This window comes from Hylobates moloch, unplaced genomic scaffold, assembly GCF_009828535.3.
Source record: "Hylobates moloch isolate HMO894 unplaced genomic scaffold, HMol_V3 SCAFFOLD_19, whole genome shotgun sequence".
NCBI lineage: Eukaryota > Metazoa > Chordata > Mammalia > Primates > Hylobatidae > Hylobates > Hylobates moloch.
The window spans coordinates 46,919,323-46,936,367 of NW_026652294.1; the positions used below are offsets into that span (position 1 = coordinate 46,919,323).

Genomic DNA, 17,045 nt, shown 5'->3' on the forward strand with positions numbered 1-17,045 from the left:
CTCCAGCCTGGCCAACAAGAGGGAAACTCCATCTCAAAAAAAAAAAAAAAAAAAAAAGAGCTAATCGTATAACTCAAATACCTGGTTCTGATCCCACCCTTCCATGCAGAACAAGGTGGGTGGTGGGGTGGTGGTTGGGGGAGATAAAAGTCTACTTTTATCTCTAACTCTAGTTAATTACAGCACCTTGGGCAAGTCAGAAAACTTTACTACTGGAAGTTATTTCAACATGGAATGTCTTGGTTTCCTCATGTGTAAGATCAGGAAAAGTAATGCCAGCTCTACTTTCCTTGCTGGGTTGAGGTGAAGATAGTGTTTAAAAACTGTACAGTGAGGCTGGGCGTGGTGGCTCACGTCTGTAATCCCGGCACTTTGGGAGGCCAAGTTGGGTGGATCTCGAGGTCAGGAGTTCAAGATCAGCCTGGCCAGGTTGGTGAAACCCTGCGTCTACTAAAAATACAAAAAAACTAGCTGGGCACAGTGGCGCGCGCCTGTAGTCCCAGCTACTCGGGAGGCTGAGGCAAGAGATTTGCTTGAATCCTGGAGGTGGAGGTTGAAGTGAGCCGAGATCGTGCCACTGTACTTCAGCCTGGCGACAGAGTGAGACTGTGTCTCAAAAAACAACAACAAAATTAGCTGGGCATGCTGGCGTGCACCTGTAGCCCCAGCTACTCAAGAGGTTGAGGTAGGAGGGTCATTTGAGCCTAGGAGTTTGATGTTATAGTGGGCTATGATAGCACCACTGCATTCCAGCCTAGGCGACAAGAACAAGAACCCCATCTTGCTACAAAAAAGAAAACTGTACAGCAGAAAACCCTAGAGTATCTCAACTCCCAGTCTGCTGCCATCAGACGGAGCTGGCTAGCACTCTGGCTGGATGGATATCAGAAGGGTGCTGGAGGGCAGTCCCTTGGTTAGTGGATTTGGGGTCACATGAAATTCAGCCCCATCACTTTTGAAATTCTCCAGTCTTTGTTTTTTCTCTCATCCTGTACCTTGCAGTTTCTTCCTTTCTGTTGCAAGTAGGGCTAAGCTAAATTGTATTCTGCTCTCTGAACTTTGCAGATTTGTACATGACAATGGCACCTGTCATTCTTTACAAAACTCCACTCACTTTTATTTTTTCCTAAAGTGCAAAAGTATTTGTTCAAATAAAATCTTACCCAGACCCCAATAAATAGGTAACTGTGGGGCTGCTCTGGTTTCTAAGACTCTGGTTCTCACCTAGGATAGTTTTGCCCCAGGGTCATTTGGTAACTTCCGGAAGTTTTTTTTTTTTTTTTTTTTTGAGACAGGGTCTCATTCTGTCACCTAGGCTGGAGTGCAGTGCAGTGACGTGACGTGATCATGCTCACTGCAGCCTCAACCTCCCAGGCTCAAGTGATTCTCCCACCCTCAGCCTCAGCCTCCTGAGTAGCTGGGACTAAAAGTGTATGCTACCACACCTAGCTAATTTTTAAATTTTTTTGTAGAGGCAGGGTCTCACTGTGTTGCCCAGGCTGGTCTCAAGCAACCCACCCCCTGCCTGAGCCTCCCAAAGTGTTGGAATTACAGGTGTGAGCCTCTGCACGCGGCCTAGAGACGTTTTGATTGTGACAACTGAGGAGGGGGATTGCTACTGACATCTAGTGGGTAGTGGCCAGGGATGCAGCTAAACATCCTTCAATGCACAAGGCCAACCCCGACAACAAATTATCCAGTCTCAAATGCGCAATAGTGCCGTACTGACACATCCTGCTCTATGGGAGCAGGGACTAAGTGCTTCTGGCTCACTGTTGTATTCCCAGTTCACCACCTATAGTGAATGTCCCATATTGGGTACTTAATAAATATTTATTGAATGAAAGTTGAAGTACAGGGTTTGAGGCCCAGGACCTAGCCTGCCTGACACCCAGAGAAGACACTACTACCCCCCTAGGCTGCTTTCCAAGGATGGTAGCTTTGTACTTTTCTTTTTAACATTTATTTTATTTTATTTTTTAAAAAATAGAGATAGAGTCTCGCTATATTGCCCAGGCTGGTCATAAACTCCTGGCCTCAAGTGATCCTCCTACCTCAGCCTCCCAAAGTGCTAGGATTATAGGTGTGAGCCATTGCACCCAGCCAGCTTTGTACTTTTCAAAACTCTGTCCTGTCTGCCATTCCTTATGGTCTTTATGATGTTCCTGCAGTACTACAGAGCTGGGACCAGACAGAACCCCGTTTCCTGCATTGATGGCTGCAGAGCCAGCTTTGGTTTGGATGATGATGGAGAGCTTATGCTCTCATCCTGGTGCAGCCCAGGTGAGAAACTCTCTTCCCATGGCTTAGTCTGTGTTCCACACCTCCGTCTGTGCTTCTTTGTTGCTGCTTCATCAACTCTTGTGTGCAGTTGAAACTTCTGGGCTGAATGGAAACCCATGCTCAGCTCGAATGATGGCCAGTTATAGCTACACTGGCCACGGTGTTAGCATGATCCTATACTTCTACTATGGCACTAAGTGCAGGCCAGAGAAATTATTCCCAACTGTACTGTCAACTTGAGTTTCCTTATTAATAGCAAGTGTGTCACAAGAAATTTGTTAGTAGGCTGGGCGCAGTGGCTTACGCCTGTAATCCCAGCACTTTGGGAGGCTGAGGCGGGTGGATCACGAGGTCAGGAGACCGAGAACATCCTGGCTAACACAGTGAAACTCCGTCTCTACTAAAAATACAAAAAATTAGCCGGGCGAGGTGGTGGGCACCTGTAGTCCCAGCTACTCGGGAGGCTGAGGCAGGAGACTGGCGTGAACCCAGGAGGTGGAGTTTGCAGTGAGCCAATGCCACTGCACTCCAGCCTGGGCGACAGAGCAGGACTCTGTCTCAAAAAAAGAAAAAAAAAAATACAAAAATGAGCTGGGCGTGGTGGCACACACCTGTAGTCCCAGCTACTCAGGAGGCTGAGTCAGGAGAATCACTTGAACCCGGGAGGCGGAGGTTGCAGTAAGCCGAGATCATGCCACTGCACTCCAGCCTAGGTAACAGAGTGAGACTCCATCTCAGGAAAAAAAAAAAAAAGAGAGAGAGAGAAATTTGTTAGTAAAGAGCTGTTTTATACGATTTCCTTGTTTATAGCAATTAAATCAATTGAAGATTCTCTTGACAATAAAAGTCAACTCACTTGAGTAAGTGTGAGCAGCTCAGCACCACAGGAAAGACCTCCAGGCAGGGAGGTGGCAGTTAACAGCTGCAGCAGTTTGGTGAGGAGCACTGTCCAGGGGCCTGCTTTAGTTCTTGGAGATATAAAGATACCAGGCACAGCCTTGGCCTTCACAGGCCTTAGTCTAGTTTGCAAGACATGGTCTTCACTTTTAAGAATAAACAGCAACATATGTTGTAGTACACACAGCAAATACTGCTGGAGCATCAAAAAGGGCTCATCAAAGTTAGCCCTTCTCGGAGAAGAAGGTCTGAAGGGGTGCCTGGACCACAGATCACTTTTCTGGGACCCAAACATGGGAGACTCTTCTGAAAGCAAGAATGGCACACAGAGCTGCCTGTGCCCCAAAGCTCCTCCCTCAGATACTCAGGGTCAAGGTTAGCTGCAACATGGTCTGAAAAAGAAATCTGGCCCCTCGGCAAAGACCAACGTTGTTCACCAGTGTTCAGGACTTCAGTAAGGGTCAGATTATAGAGGACTTTGAATTCTAAGTTTAAAAAGATGAGAGTAGGCCAGGTGCAGTGGCTCATGCCTGTAATCCCAGCATTTTGGGAGTCCGGGGCGGGCGGACCACGAGGTCAGGAGATCGAGACCATCCTGGCCAACATGGTGAAACCCCATCTCTAACAAAAATACAAAAATTATCTGGGCGTGGTGGTGTGCACCTGTAGTCCCAGCTACTCGAAAGGCTGAGGCAGGAGAAATGCTTGAACCAGGGAGTTGGGTGTTGCAGTGAGCTGAGATCGTGCCACTGCACTCCAGCCTGGTGACAGAGCGAGACTCCGTCTCACAGAAAAAAAAAAAAAAAAAAAAAAAGATGAGAGTATCCTACAACAGGAGCAATTTGGAAGACCAGTAGTTCTCATGCACTGAAGTAGGGGAGGACAGAGAGTATTTAGGGACTGGGAAGGCACTAGCATGGAAAATGAGGTGCCAGGGACTACTTCAGGCTGGCCCTGACAACCTCCAACCTCAGCTCTGTCTACATATCGAGGCTGTGGAGGCTCTGAGAACTTCCAACTGTGTGGGCTGAAGAGGAAGAGTAAGAGAACCAAGGCAAGCCCCAGTCAGCATGGCTAGGCATTATTCCTAAGCCCATGGATCTAACATTACCGCTTTCATGCTCAGATCCTCTGGGAAGGGTAAGCAGGGAGTGTGGGGCCTGCAAGCTGCTGGTGACCATTTTTCCAGCCAGGTAAAGGAATAAAACCAACATGCAGAGCAAGAGGGAGATGAGTCCTGGTAGGGTCAGGGTACCTGAGGCCCATCTGTAGCTCAGCTTTTAGGTGACTCAGGGTGAGCAAGTTAGGTGCCTGTTTTGGCCTGTGTGTACAAAATTTCAGTTGTATTTCTGTCATTAGAGAACAAAAACAGTCCAATGAATATCTCAATGAAAATCTGCTCTCAGGGCCTGGTGCAGTGGCTCACATCTGTAATCCCAGTGCTTTGGGAGGCCAATGAGGGAGGATAGCTTGAGCCCAGGAGATGGAGACCAGCCTGGCCAACACAGCAAGATCCTGTCTCTAAAAAAAAAAAAAAAAAATTAGGCCAGGCGTGGTGACTCACATCTGTAATCCCAGAACTTTGGGAGGCCGAGGTGGGTGGATCATGAGGTCAGGAGATGGAGACCATCCTAGCTAACATAGGGAAACCCTGTCTCTATTAAAAATACAAAAAATTAGCTGGGTGTGGTGGTGGGCAACTGTAGTCCCAGCTCCTCAGGAGGCTGAGGCAGGAGAATGGCGTGAACCTGGGAGGTGAAGCTTGCAATGAGTGGAGATCGCACCACTGCACTCCAGCCTGGGCAACAAAGCGAGACTCTCTCTCAAAAAAAAAAAAAAAAAAATTAAAAATTGGCTGGGTGTGGTAGCTCATGCCTGTAATCCCAGTACTTGGGAGGCCGAGGCAGGCGGATCACGAGGTCAGGAGTTTGAGACCAGCCTGACCAACATGGTGAAACTCCATCTCTACTAAAAATACAAAAATTAGCCTAGCATGGTGGCACGCGTCTGTAGTCCCAGCTACTCAGGAGGCTGAGGCAGGAGAATCACTTGAACCCAGGAGGCGGAGGTTACAGTGAGCCAAGATCCCGCCACTGCACTCCAGCCCGGGTGATGGAGGGAGACTCTATCTCAGAAAAAAAAAAGAAAAAAAAATTAGCTGGACATGATGGCATGTGCCTATAGTCCTAGCTACTTGGGAGGCTGAGGCAGCCACTGCACTCCAGCTTGGGCAACAGAGGGAGAACCTGTGTCTTAAAAAAAAAAATTAAAGAAAAAAAGCCTAATATGTTTCTCTGCCAGCAGGATTCATGTTTTAATGAGAACTTAAACAAAACTTAAGCCAAATGGTGAGGCTTTAAATGTGAAATTTTAGGTATTATCTCATGAAGGATTATTATATATTTTTTGAGTGGTAGACAGTAAGCCTCCTTGGCAGCTTTAAAATTGACTATGGGATAAGCAGTCCTGCTGATCCTAGAAGAGCTGAGACTGGTGTTGCTAGGCTTATCCACCTTTGCAGTAAATACAAATCTCTGCTATTGCTCTAATTGCATCCAAAATTTTCTTCCTTAGTGGGTATGAATGCATTCTCATGTTTTTTTGGAATGAAGAAATCAACACTTAAAAATCCTGGCTTCACCACCACTTGCTTACCTTGGCCAAGCTGCTTGGCCTCTGCAAAACCTCAGTTTCTTCAATGTAAACTGAGAATTTTACATTTTTTTTTTTTCTGAGACAGAGTCTCACTCTGCCGCCCAGGCTGGAGTGCAGTAACATGATCTTTGCGTATTGCAACCTCTGCCCCCCAAGTTCAAGCGATTCTCGAGCCTCAGCCTCCCAAGTAGCTGGGATACAGGCACATGCCACCACACCCGGCTAATTTTTGTATTTTTAATAGAGATGGGGTTTCACCATGCTGGCCAGGCTGGTCTGGAACTCCTAACTTCAGGTGATCCGTCCAACTCGGCCTCCCGATGTGCTGCGATTACAGGCATGAGCCACCACACCCAGCCACAAATTTTACTTTTAAAGTTAAAATGATACTCTGTGAAAATGCTTGGTAAAAGGTGAGGTGAAGTTCTGTATAAATGAGAATCATTGGGCAGGCTCTGGGGGACCTGAATTTTTAGATGGCAGGACAAAGGTGGGGGCTTGAGAGTGTTAAGGAGGACACAGTTTAGAAAAAACTTCTGCCTCTATCTGAGCACTGATAATTTAGTTATTCAGTCTCACACAAGATTGTAAAGAGATCAAAAGGTGTGTTTGTTCTTCAGTAGGTTTAACAGTGAGCACTGGAAGTTCTGGCCTCCTTAGAGAGTGGCCCTGGAGAAGGACTGGAAGTGGGAGGGTGGCCACAGGAAAAATTATAGAAACCGCCTGTTGTGAATGGGACCAAGACCTCAGGCTTTCCATTCAGGGAGCTGCCCCCTTACCAGATTGATGCCATTCACTTCTATGTGCTGGAGGAGGACTCTGGCCACGTGCTCTGTGTCCCACTGCACGCCTGGGTCATCTGGGAAATCCCTACAAGGGAGAAGCACAACTTGAACACCTTTTCTAATCAGGCACAACCTTCTCCCTAAGCTCCAGTAGGTGCATGCCCAGTTTTATGATAATTACATTGGGGGTAAGGGGTCCCTGCCCTTAAGCTTCAGCAGATTTCAGTTAAGGTGAGATTTACAAACATGAAACAACTAGAAATTAATGCACAATTCCACACAACACACTTTTGGAGCTTTATGCTCGTTGCTGAGGGTAAGAAACAACATCAATGAGACAAGGCTCTGTCCACAAGTTGGGGAGACAAATGTGTTAAAAATGAACTTGAGCACGAGGCATGATGATATGCACTTTATGAGAATATTAGTAATAGTGCTTTAATAAAAAGTACAAAGGTATGTTACTTCATTAACCTCATGAACATCTTTTGACAGAGGTTTTTTTGTTGTTTTTTTTTGAGATGGAGTCTCCCTCTGTCACCCAGGCTGGAGTGCAATGGTGAGATCTCGGCTCACTACAACCTTTGCCTCCTGGGTTCCTGCCTCAGCCTCCTGAGTAGCGGGGATTACAGTCACCCACCACCATGCCCGGCTAATTTTTGTATTTTTAGTAGAGATGGGGTTTTGCCATGTTGGCCAGCCTGGTCTCAAACTCCTGACCTCAGGTGATTGGCCCAACCTCGGCCTCCCAAAGTGCTGGAATTACTGCTCTGTCGCCTAGGCTGGAGTACAGTGGCACAATCTCAGCTCACTGCAACCTCCACCTCCTGGGTTCAAGCAATTCTCCCACCTCAGTCTCCTGAGTAGCTGGGATTACAGGCACGTGCCACCACACCCAGCTAATTTTTGTATTATTTATTTATTTATTTATTTTCCTGAGACAGAGTCTTGCTCTGTTGCCCAGGCTGGAATGTAATGGCATGATCTCAGCTCACTGTAACCTCCGTCTCCTGGGTTCGAATGGTTCTCCTGCTCAGCCTCCCAAGTAGCTGGGATTACAGGCACCCAACACCACACCCAGCTAATTTTTGTATTTTTAGTAGAGACAGGGTTTCACCAAGTTGGCCAGGCTGGTCTTGAACTCCTGACCTCAGGTGATCTGCCCGCCTCAGCCTCCCAAAGTGCTGGGATTATAGGCGTGAGCCACTGCGCCTGGCCTTTGACAGAGCCTTTACCGATGAAGTTAAGTAGCTTGTTTGCAAGGCTGTTATAGTTAGATTTTGAATGCAGGTTTTTGCCTGCAAAGCCAAAATGCTTTAGCACTAGCGAGCTGGCTACATCCCCCCTCCATCAGGACTGGGACTTGCTGCATGTCAGGTACAAAGGTCTTTACCAGAATAAATGGCAACTTATCTGTGTCTCCACCTGGCCACACCACAGGCCTATCCTCTTCTCCAATCTGCTGACATCCTTCCTGTCTCTTTTTTGTGCTTTGATCTATGGTGTCACCTGATATGAGACTAAGGCCTCACCTTATCCCCCTTTTTTGAAAATATTATTCATAATCTTATAAACTGATACCTATCTCTCTTTGGGTCAGGTCCTACAGCAACACCCATAATGCTACTGAGAGGACATGGGCTCTGCTCCCTACCAGGCAGGCTGTTGTCACCTCCCTATGGACAAAGGTCATTAACTGGCCCCCTTTCGGACTTTGGGCAAAGGAGAGTCACTGGAGGTTCTTCAGCACGAAAACAACATGAGTCTCAGCAATAAATAATGTAATTGTTTCCTTTGCTTCAGCTGGTTCATCTGCCAACCGCTTATGGCAGTGGTCCCCAACCTTTTTGGCACCAGGGACCAGTTTCATGGAGGATAGTTTTTCCATGGACAGGGATGGGGGTCATTAGATCCTCATAGGGGCGTGCAACCTAGATCCCTCACACGTGGAGTTCAAAATAAGGTTTGCAGTCCTATGAGAATCTAATTCTGCCGCTGATCTGACAGGAGGCAGAGCTCAGGCAGTAATGCTTGCTTGCCCGTCACTCACCTCCTGCTGTGCTGCCTGGTTCCCAACAGGCCACGGACCTGTACTGGTCTGCGGCCTGGGGGTTGGGGACCTCTGCTTTAGAGTGTTTTCTGCAGAGGGCAGCTTTGTACTTTTCAAAGCCCTATCCCGTCGGCCACTCTACCTGGTTCTCATAGTGCTCTTGCAGTGAGCAGGACAGACAGCTCAGCAGGTGGGGGACAGGATCAGGAGAAAGGGATAAAGTGGGATCAGGACAAAGTCCAGTTTTGTTTCCTGGAAATGGAGCTGAATATAGTGTGTAAAACATAAGCCCCTGAGCTCAGGCAGCTGAAGAAGAAATAGACAATGGGAACAGAGAAAATGTCTTGGAATGACAACAGCTACATACATACTCCTGGCTGAGAGGTCCACATAAATGTATCAAAGTGTCATTTTGGAGAGGGAATACACCAGTAACATTATATGGAACTTTAGCATACGAGAGAAAGGAAAAGAGGATAGTTGGCTAAGCCTACTAATTCTCTGTTGTTCTGAGGTTCTAACATGCTGAAAGATAAACCTCAAAGAGGGGGAAGTTCATGGCTGCCTTCCATTTATCTTCAGAGAACTGGGATCTGCTCTTTTGAGGGGCGATGCAGGAACAAGTGTTGCTCCATGCCTTTCTTTCGGTGGCTCCACCCAGTCATTGTGGGTGAGGCCAATCATTTAGGGAGGGACTTTGGACTGTAAATATCTGCTCTGTGATGTGACAAATCTGATAAAGCATCACTACTTTTATGATCAAGTCCAAACTCCTCTTGGTCAGACGTTCAAGTTTTCCCCAATCTATCTCCTATTTTGATTCACTTCCTTTCTCATTATTTGAAAGAGTCAATGAGATAACAGAGGTCAGAAAGTATTTAAGAACTGTAAAAAGGGCCGGGCACGGTGGCTCACACCTGTAAACCCAGCACTTTGGGAAGCCGAGGCAGGTGGATCACGAGGTCAGGAGATCAAGACCATGCTGGCTAACACGGTGAAACCCGGTCTCTACTAAAAATACAAAAAAAAAAATTAGCCGGGCGTGGTGGCGGGCGCCTGTAGTCCCAGCTACTTGGGAGGCTGAGGCAGGAGAGTGATGTGAACCTGGGAGGTGGGGCTTGCAGTGAGCCGAGACCACGCCACTGCACTCCAGCCTGGGCAACGGAGTGAGACTTCAAGAACTGTAAAGAAATGTGTAAACATCAAAATCGTGGCTGTTATTGCTGCATTAGCCTAATTTAAACCCTCCTTTAAAAAAAAAAAAGAACTCCCCAATCTTTCTTTCTTTCTTTTTTTTTTTTTTGAGATGGAGTCTCACTCTGTCGCCCAGGCTGGAGTGCAGTGGAGCGATCTCAGTTCACTGCAACCTCCGCCTCCCAGGTTCAAGGGATTCTCCTGCCTCAGCCTCCCCAGTAGCTGGGACTACAGACACCTGCCACCATGCTCAGCTAATTTTTGTATTTTTAGTAGAGACAGGGTTTCACAATATTGGCCAGGCTGGTCTCAAACTCCTGACCTTGTGATCCGCCCGCCTCAGTCTCCCAAAGTGCTGGGATTACAGGCGTGAGCCACTGCGCCCGGCCCCCAGTCCTTCTTTCTTGCAGTCCCTTGCAGAGTTCTTTGATGGCCACTTCTACGAGTGGTTGATGATTTCAAAGTGGGGTAGGCACCGCAGGAGATGTGTAAGATGACTCATTGAGGTAAAGCAATGAATCACCAGGACTTCTATTTACCTGTTTTTCTGTTTAAATTTATATTTTGTAGCTATTTTATAAGCATCATATACCAACAGGGTTTAAACATGTACACAATTTGAGTAAATAAGTACATAAATATGGAGGTGCAAGCTCAAATGTTGTTTCTTGCCATTAGGGGAGTGTGATAAAAATGTTTGGAGATCACTAGTCTAATCTACTCACTCTTCATTTTTCATTTTTTCTTGTGAATATTTTATTATATTTATTTATTTTTGAAACACAGTTTCGCTCTTGTTGCCTAGGCTGGAGTGCAATGGCACCATCCTGGCTCACTGCAACCTCTGCCTCCCTGGTTCAAGTGATTCTCTTGCCTCAGCCTCCCAAGTATCTGGGATTACAGGCATGCGCCACCATGCCCAGCTAATTTTGTAATTTTAGTAGAGACAGGGTTTCACCATATTGGCCAGGCTGGTCTCAAACTCCTGACCTCGTGATCCACCCACCTTGGCCTCCCAAAGTGCTGGGATTTCAGACGTGAGCCACCACACCCGGCTGATATTTTATTTTTTTGAGACAGAGTCTTGCTCTGTCACCCAGGCTGGAATGCGATGGTACAATCACAGCTCACTGGAGCCTTGACCTCCAGGCTCAAGTGATCCTCCCACCTCAGCCTCCCAGGTAGCTGAGATTACAGGTGTGAGCCACCAAGCCCAGCTAATAACTCAGTGATTTTTAGTACATGTATGGAATCTCTACATTTTATTTTACTAGTATTTTATATATATCTTTTTTTTTTTTTTTTTTTGAGACGGAGTCTTGCTCTGTCACCTAGGTTGGAGTGCAGTGGCACGATCTCAGCTCACTGCAACCTCCGCCTCGTGGGTTCAAGCGATTCTCCTGCCTCAGCCTGTCAGTAACTGGGATTATAGGCATGCGCCACCATGCCCGGCTAGTTTTTGTATTTTCAGTACAGACAGGGTTTCACCATGTTGGCCAGGCTGGTCTAGAACTCCTGACCTCAGATGATCCGCCCGCCTCAGCCTCCCAAAGTGCTGGGATTACAGGCTACATATATTTAATTCTTGACTCTCCAACCTGTCATAAGTCCCCTGATGGACGGATGTTACATGAGCCATTCATCAGTCAAGGTCTAGCCAAGAAAATGGAGACCACTAGGTATTTCAGAAGGAATTTAATATAGAGACCTATTTACCCACTGTATGGGAAGAGCTGAGAGGCCAAACAGGGAACAGTGAAACAACACAGAGACTGGCAACAGCAGAAGGGCACCACCGCCTCTAAGATGGGACACCAGAGCCATGGAAGGGGAGCAGTGGTGGGAACTAGATGTCAGGAGAACTAGCTAGATGTCAGGGAAAATACCAACCTGCTGATGGACATGCCACTTAGGGTGTAGGATGGGGGAAATACCTGGTTCTTCCCTCTGCTACCTCCTAGTCATCCATCATTGCCATCTACTGGTCAAATCCCTCCAGAAGCCAATGGACATGGGAGCCTGGAAACTGTAGTTTCCATTGGAATAGAGCAAAGGCATAAGATAGAGGCGATGTCTTACTCACAGCAGGTTTTCAATGGATATTTACTTTCAATTGCTGCTCTATCTTGGCCCTAAACCTTCAAAGGATGGCAGCAGTCTGGCCACCTGCCTCTCACTGTCTAAGAGTTTTCCAGCTTTATGGAAAAGCAATAACCTGCCAGGTGCTTGGTTATAGAGGGCAGTGGGGAGAACCGTACTGGGGGACATGGGGACACCACAGGGCAATCAGGATTCAAGGCTCAGGGAAGGGAGATATGGCAAGGGTTAATAGCCAGCTTCACCCCAGAAACTCAAGGACAGAGTACTGTCCATGATTACAGTGGTCCAGTGTCATGAGCAGGCAATGTGCTGTGGCAGAGAGAACACGGGGTAGGATGACACAGAACCTGAATTCTAGCTCCCCTGCTTTCCATGTGACCTGGCAGGAGCTGCATCATCAGTAAAGATAAAATAATTCTGGGATGCACCTAATGACCGCCTGAGAGTCCTTCCAACTCTTAAGTCTAGGACTGTGTCATAAGCAAATGATTGATCTCACCCACTATCAGGGGGTGGAGCCATTAAAAGAAAGGCATGGAGCAACACCTGTTCCTGTGAGCCTTTCTCCAAGTGAGCTTCCCTCACAGAGCAAAGACACTGGTATCAGGTATGACACAGATAACCTCCCAAAAGCCAGAGACCAGATCTCTCATTGGGCAAGGCCAAATTCTTTACTACACACCTTCTTATATTTAGAAACCTTCACTGAACTCCTCTACCAACTATAGCTTAGACTATCCCACTTCGTACCTGATTTGAATAGTATTCTATTATTTTCTGTTGTTTTGTGTGTCTCTTTAGCTAAAGTAAGACTAGGCCTGTACCTTATTCTTCTATTTCTTAGGTGGTACATGGTACAACTCAAGTCAATGAACAATTTTTAAAAATAAATAAACAATAAGTAATTGTGCTTCTACCCTATGTAAGGAAGTGTGTTAGAGGGTTTAATAAGCACTAGTTGCTTGACAGAAATACTCTGTATTTGGATGAACCAAAGGCAATTATACCAGCCACTGGGGGCTGATGCATGTAAGCAAGATGTTTGAAAGATTTTTTTTTTTTTGAGACGGAGTCTGCTTCTGTCGCCCAGGCTGGAGTGCAGTGGTGCGATCTCGGCTCACTGCAACCTCCACCTCCTGGCTTCACGCCATTCTCCTGCCTCAGCCTCCTGAGTAGCTGGGACTACAGGCGCCCGCCACCATGCCTGGCTAAGTTTGTTTTTGTATTTTTAGTAGAGACGGGGTTTCACCGTGTTAGCCAGGATGGTCTCGATCTCCTGACCTTGTGATCCACCCACCTCGCCCTTCCAAAGTGCTGGGATTACAGGAGTGAGCCACTGCGCCCGGCCGAAAGATTGCAATTTTATAAAACAGATTAGGGTTAAAAAGTGTATACATTGGGCAAAAGGGCAAAATATCCTAATGGGGCCCCTTCCCCTCAATACAGGAAAATACAAAATTTGATGCTGGGAAATTTCAAACAGATAAATGTAGAAAAAACTCCTTTTAGACTAACTATCTGAGTTGTTCTTTGCCTAAAGTTCAACCCTAATCAGCTCAAGGCCTGGGTCCAAGTATAGTTTCTGTCTTCTCTAATAGAGTAACAATTCTACCCTAGATAAACATGTTGTAAGTCAGTTTTTGGATGCTTCCTTAAGAGACAGTTGGTGAACGATAGTTGCCCCAGTTTTCTTTGTCTGGTCCCTCTTCCTGATAACTAGAACAGGAGAAGCCCTCTTGGTCTGTGAAGTAATCTTAGGTATGAAGCCAGACAGAGCAGAGTAATGAAAGAGGAGGAAACCAAGCTGCAAGGACTCTGGGGAGTGAGCCATCACACGGTCCCAGATAGCACCCCTCCTCCTGCCACAGTTATTGTGGGTCATCTGCTATTTGCAGCAAAGCCAAATTCTCATTTATAGATGCCATAATTTTTTAAAGCCTCCCTATCATCAGTTATTTAGGTTGTTTCTAATTTTTTAGTATTGTAAAAAGGTTGTAATGAGCATCCTTATCCATAACTCTGTATGCCTCTCTCAATATTTCTTTGTGATAAAATCATAAATGTAACTTCTGAGTCAATGGTGAAATGAAAAGCACATGTGTGGATCTCTCTTGTAAGAACTCTGCTATGAAGAGTAGATGGAAAGTGTGTTAACTTGCAAGGGGTACAGCAACAAAGGAGTGGTTTGTTTTTTTTTTAAAGAGAAAGATTTGTACATTTTATAGGCTGAAACAAAAAACTAATTAAGTACAATTTATATTAAGAGCTCCATTCCAGCTGGGCACGTTGGCTCATGCCTGTAATCCCAGCACTTTAGGAGGCTGAGGCGGGTGGATCACCTGACATCAGGAATTTGAGACCCGCCTGGCCAACACGGTGAAGCACGTCTCTACCAAAAATCAAAAAATTAGCTGGGTGTGGTGGTGTGTGCCTGTAATCCCAGCTACTCAGGAGGCTGAGGCAGGAAAATCGCTTGAACCTGGGAGGTGGACATTGCAGTGAGCCGAGATCATGTCACTGTACTCCAGCCTGGGTGACAGAGCAAGGCTCCATTTCAAAAAAAAAAAAAAAGAGCTCCATTACTTTGAAAAATCTAAGGTGTTTTAATATTATCTACTTTTTAATCCTTTTTTAATTTTATAGCCATGGGTCTTGCTATGTTGCCCAGGCTGGTCTTAAACTCCTGGTATCAAGCGATCCTCCTGCCTCAGCCCTATTTTCTTTTTCCTTTCTTTTTTTTTTTTGAGATTGAGTCTCACTTTCTTGCCCAGGCTGGAGTACAGTGGCACGATCTCAGCTCACTGCTACCTCCGCCTCCGAGGCTCAAGTGATTCTTCTGCTTCAGCCTCCCGAGTAGCTGGGATTACAGGCACCTGCCATCATGCCCGGCTAATTTTTGTACTTTTGTAGAGACGGAGTTTCACCATGTTGGCCAGGCTGGTCTCGCCTCAGCCTCCAAAGTGCTGGGATTACAGGCGCGAGCCACCACGCCCAGCCCCATATAATTTGCTTCTTTCCACAGTTGGAAAGAACTGGCTAAAAGAGATTTACTTAGTACACGTGGACTTATACAAGCACTAACGGGGCTGAGAATATAAAAGAATGCACATATGGTAAAGACCACAATTTTATCTTGTTAACGGACTCTCCTCCTTGGAAATTACTTGTATGTAATTCAAAATCAATTTGAAAGCAGAAGTCAAGCCTCAAAGAGTAGTCAAGCTTTACACTTAAAGAATATCTGGGGGCTACGTGTGGTGGCTCACACCTGTAATCTCAGCACTCTGGGAGGCCAAAGTGGGAGGATCACTTGAGCACAGGAGTTCAAGACCAGCCTGGGCAACACAGTGAGACCCTGTCTCTACAAATTTTTTTTTTTTTTTTGAGAGACGGAGTCTCGCTCTTTCACCCAGGCTGGAGTGCAGTGGCGCGATCTCGGCTCACTGCAGGCTCTGCCCCCCGGGGTTCACGCCATTCTCCTGCCTCAGCCTCCCACGTAGCTGGGACTACAGGCGCCCGCCACCTCGCCCGGCTAATTTTTTGTATTTTTTAGTGGAGACGGGGTTTCACCATGTTAGCCAGGATGGTCTCGATCTCCTGACCTCGTGATCCGCCCGCCTCGGCCTCCCAAAGTGCTGGGATTACAGGCGTGAGCCACCACGCCCGGCCCTGTCTCTACAAATTAAAAAAAAAATTAGCTGAGAGTGGTGGCATGCGTGTGGTCCCAGCTACTCGGGAGGCTGAGGCAGAAGGATTGCCAGAGCCCCAGAGGTTAAGGCTCCAGCGAGCTGTGATCGCACCACTGTACTCCAACCTGGGTGAGAAACAGCAACAACAACAACAAAAAAGTCTGGACTGGGCGCGGTAGCTCATGCCTGTAATCCTAGGACTTTGGGAGGCCAAGGAGGGAGAATTGCTTGTGCCAGGGCTTCAAGACCATCCTGAGCTACATCTCTACAAAAAATAAATTTAAAAAATTAGCCAGGTCAGTGGCATGCACCTGTAGTCCTAACTACTTGGGAGGCTGAGGCATAAGGATCACTTGAGCCTGGGAGATCAAGACTGCAGTGAACCATAACTACACCACTGCATCTGCAGCCTGGGCAACAGAATGAGACCCTGTCTCAAAAGAGAGAGAAGGGAAGAGGAGGGGAGGGAAGGGGAGATAAGGGGAGGGGAGGGGACAGATCACTCCTGTAATCCCAGGCAGGTGGATCACTTGAGGTCAAGAGCTCGAGACCAGCCTGGCCAACATGTTGAAACCCCATCTCTAGTAAAAATACAATAATTAGCCGGGTGTGGTGGTGCATGCCTGTAGTCCCAGCTACTCGGGAGGCTGAGGCAGGAGAATCACTTGAACCCAAGAGGCGGAGGTTGCAGTGAGCAACTGCATTCCAGACTGGGCAACAGAGCGAGACTCCATCTCAAAAAAGAAAAAAAGAAAAAAAAAAAGAAGGCCGGGTGCTGTAGCTCACGCCTGTAATCCCAGCACTTTGAGAGGCCAAGGTGGGCGGATCACCTGAGGTCGAGAGTTTGAGACCAGCCTGACCAACATGGAGAAACCCCGTCTCTACTAAAAATACAAAATTAGCTGGGCTTGGTGGTGGGCGCCTGTAATCCCAGCTACTTGGGAGGGTGAGGCAGGAGAATTGCTTTAACCCAGGAGGTGGAGGTTGCAGTGAGCCAAGATCGTGCCACTGCACTCCAGCCTGGACAACAAGAGTGAAACTCTGTCTTAAAAAAAAAAAGAAAAGAAAAGTCTGGCATTGCCCTCCCTATGTGACGTAGGCATGAACCAGGCAATGGATTTGCTCCAGCAAAAGACAGGTATTCTGGCGCAATTCCCTTGCTACTTATGACTTTTCAAATCCAGATCTTTGCAGCTCTACAGGGAATGGTCATAAAGTTACTGAGCTTAAAGTTCCTAGAAACTTCCTTTCATTTTAAGCAAGGTCCTTTGTGACTTTTATTGCAATTTTAATCAAAGATTATGGAAATTTCTCGGATGCTGATGTGCGTGGGTAAGTTTGCAAAGATGTAAAGCTGAGTTAAGTCTGCCTAAAACAGATGGATATGGAGGA

At 46.8% G+C, this 17,045-nt stretch overlaps 1 protein-coding gene across 1 annotated transcript in view; it reads right to left on the minus strand.

The window, feature by feature from the left end:
- The window catches only part of PIGL (phosphatidylinositol glycan anchor biosynthesis class L), a 106,901-nt gene that overhangs the window by 23,983 nt on the left and 65,873 nt on the right, over nt 1-17,045 (minus strand). The window contains exon 3 of the mRNA XM_032137852.2: nt 6,615-6,705. Within this exon, the coding sequence (XP_031993743.1) occupies nt 6,615-6,705 (91 nt within the window). The remainder of the gene's footprint in view (nt 1-6,614; nt 6,706-17,045) is intronic.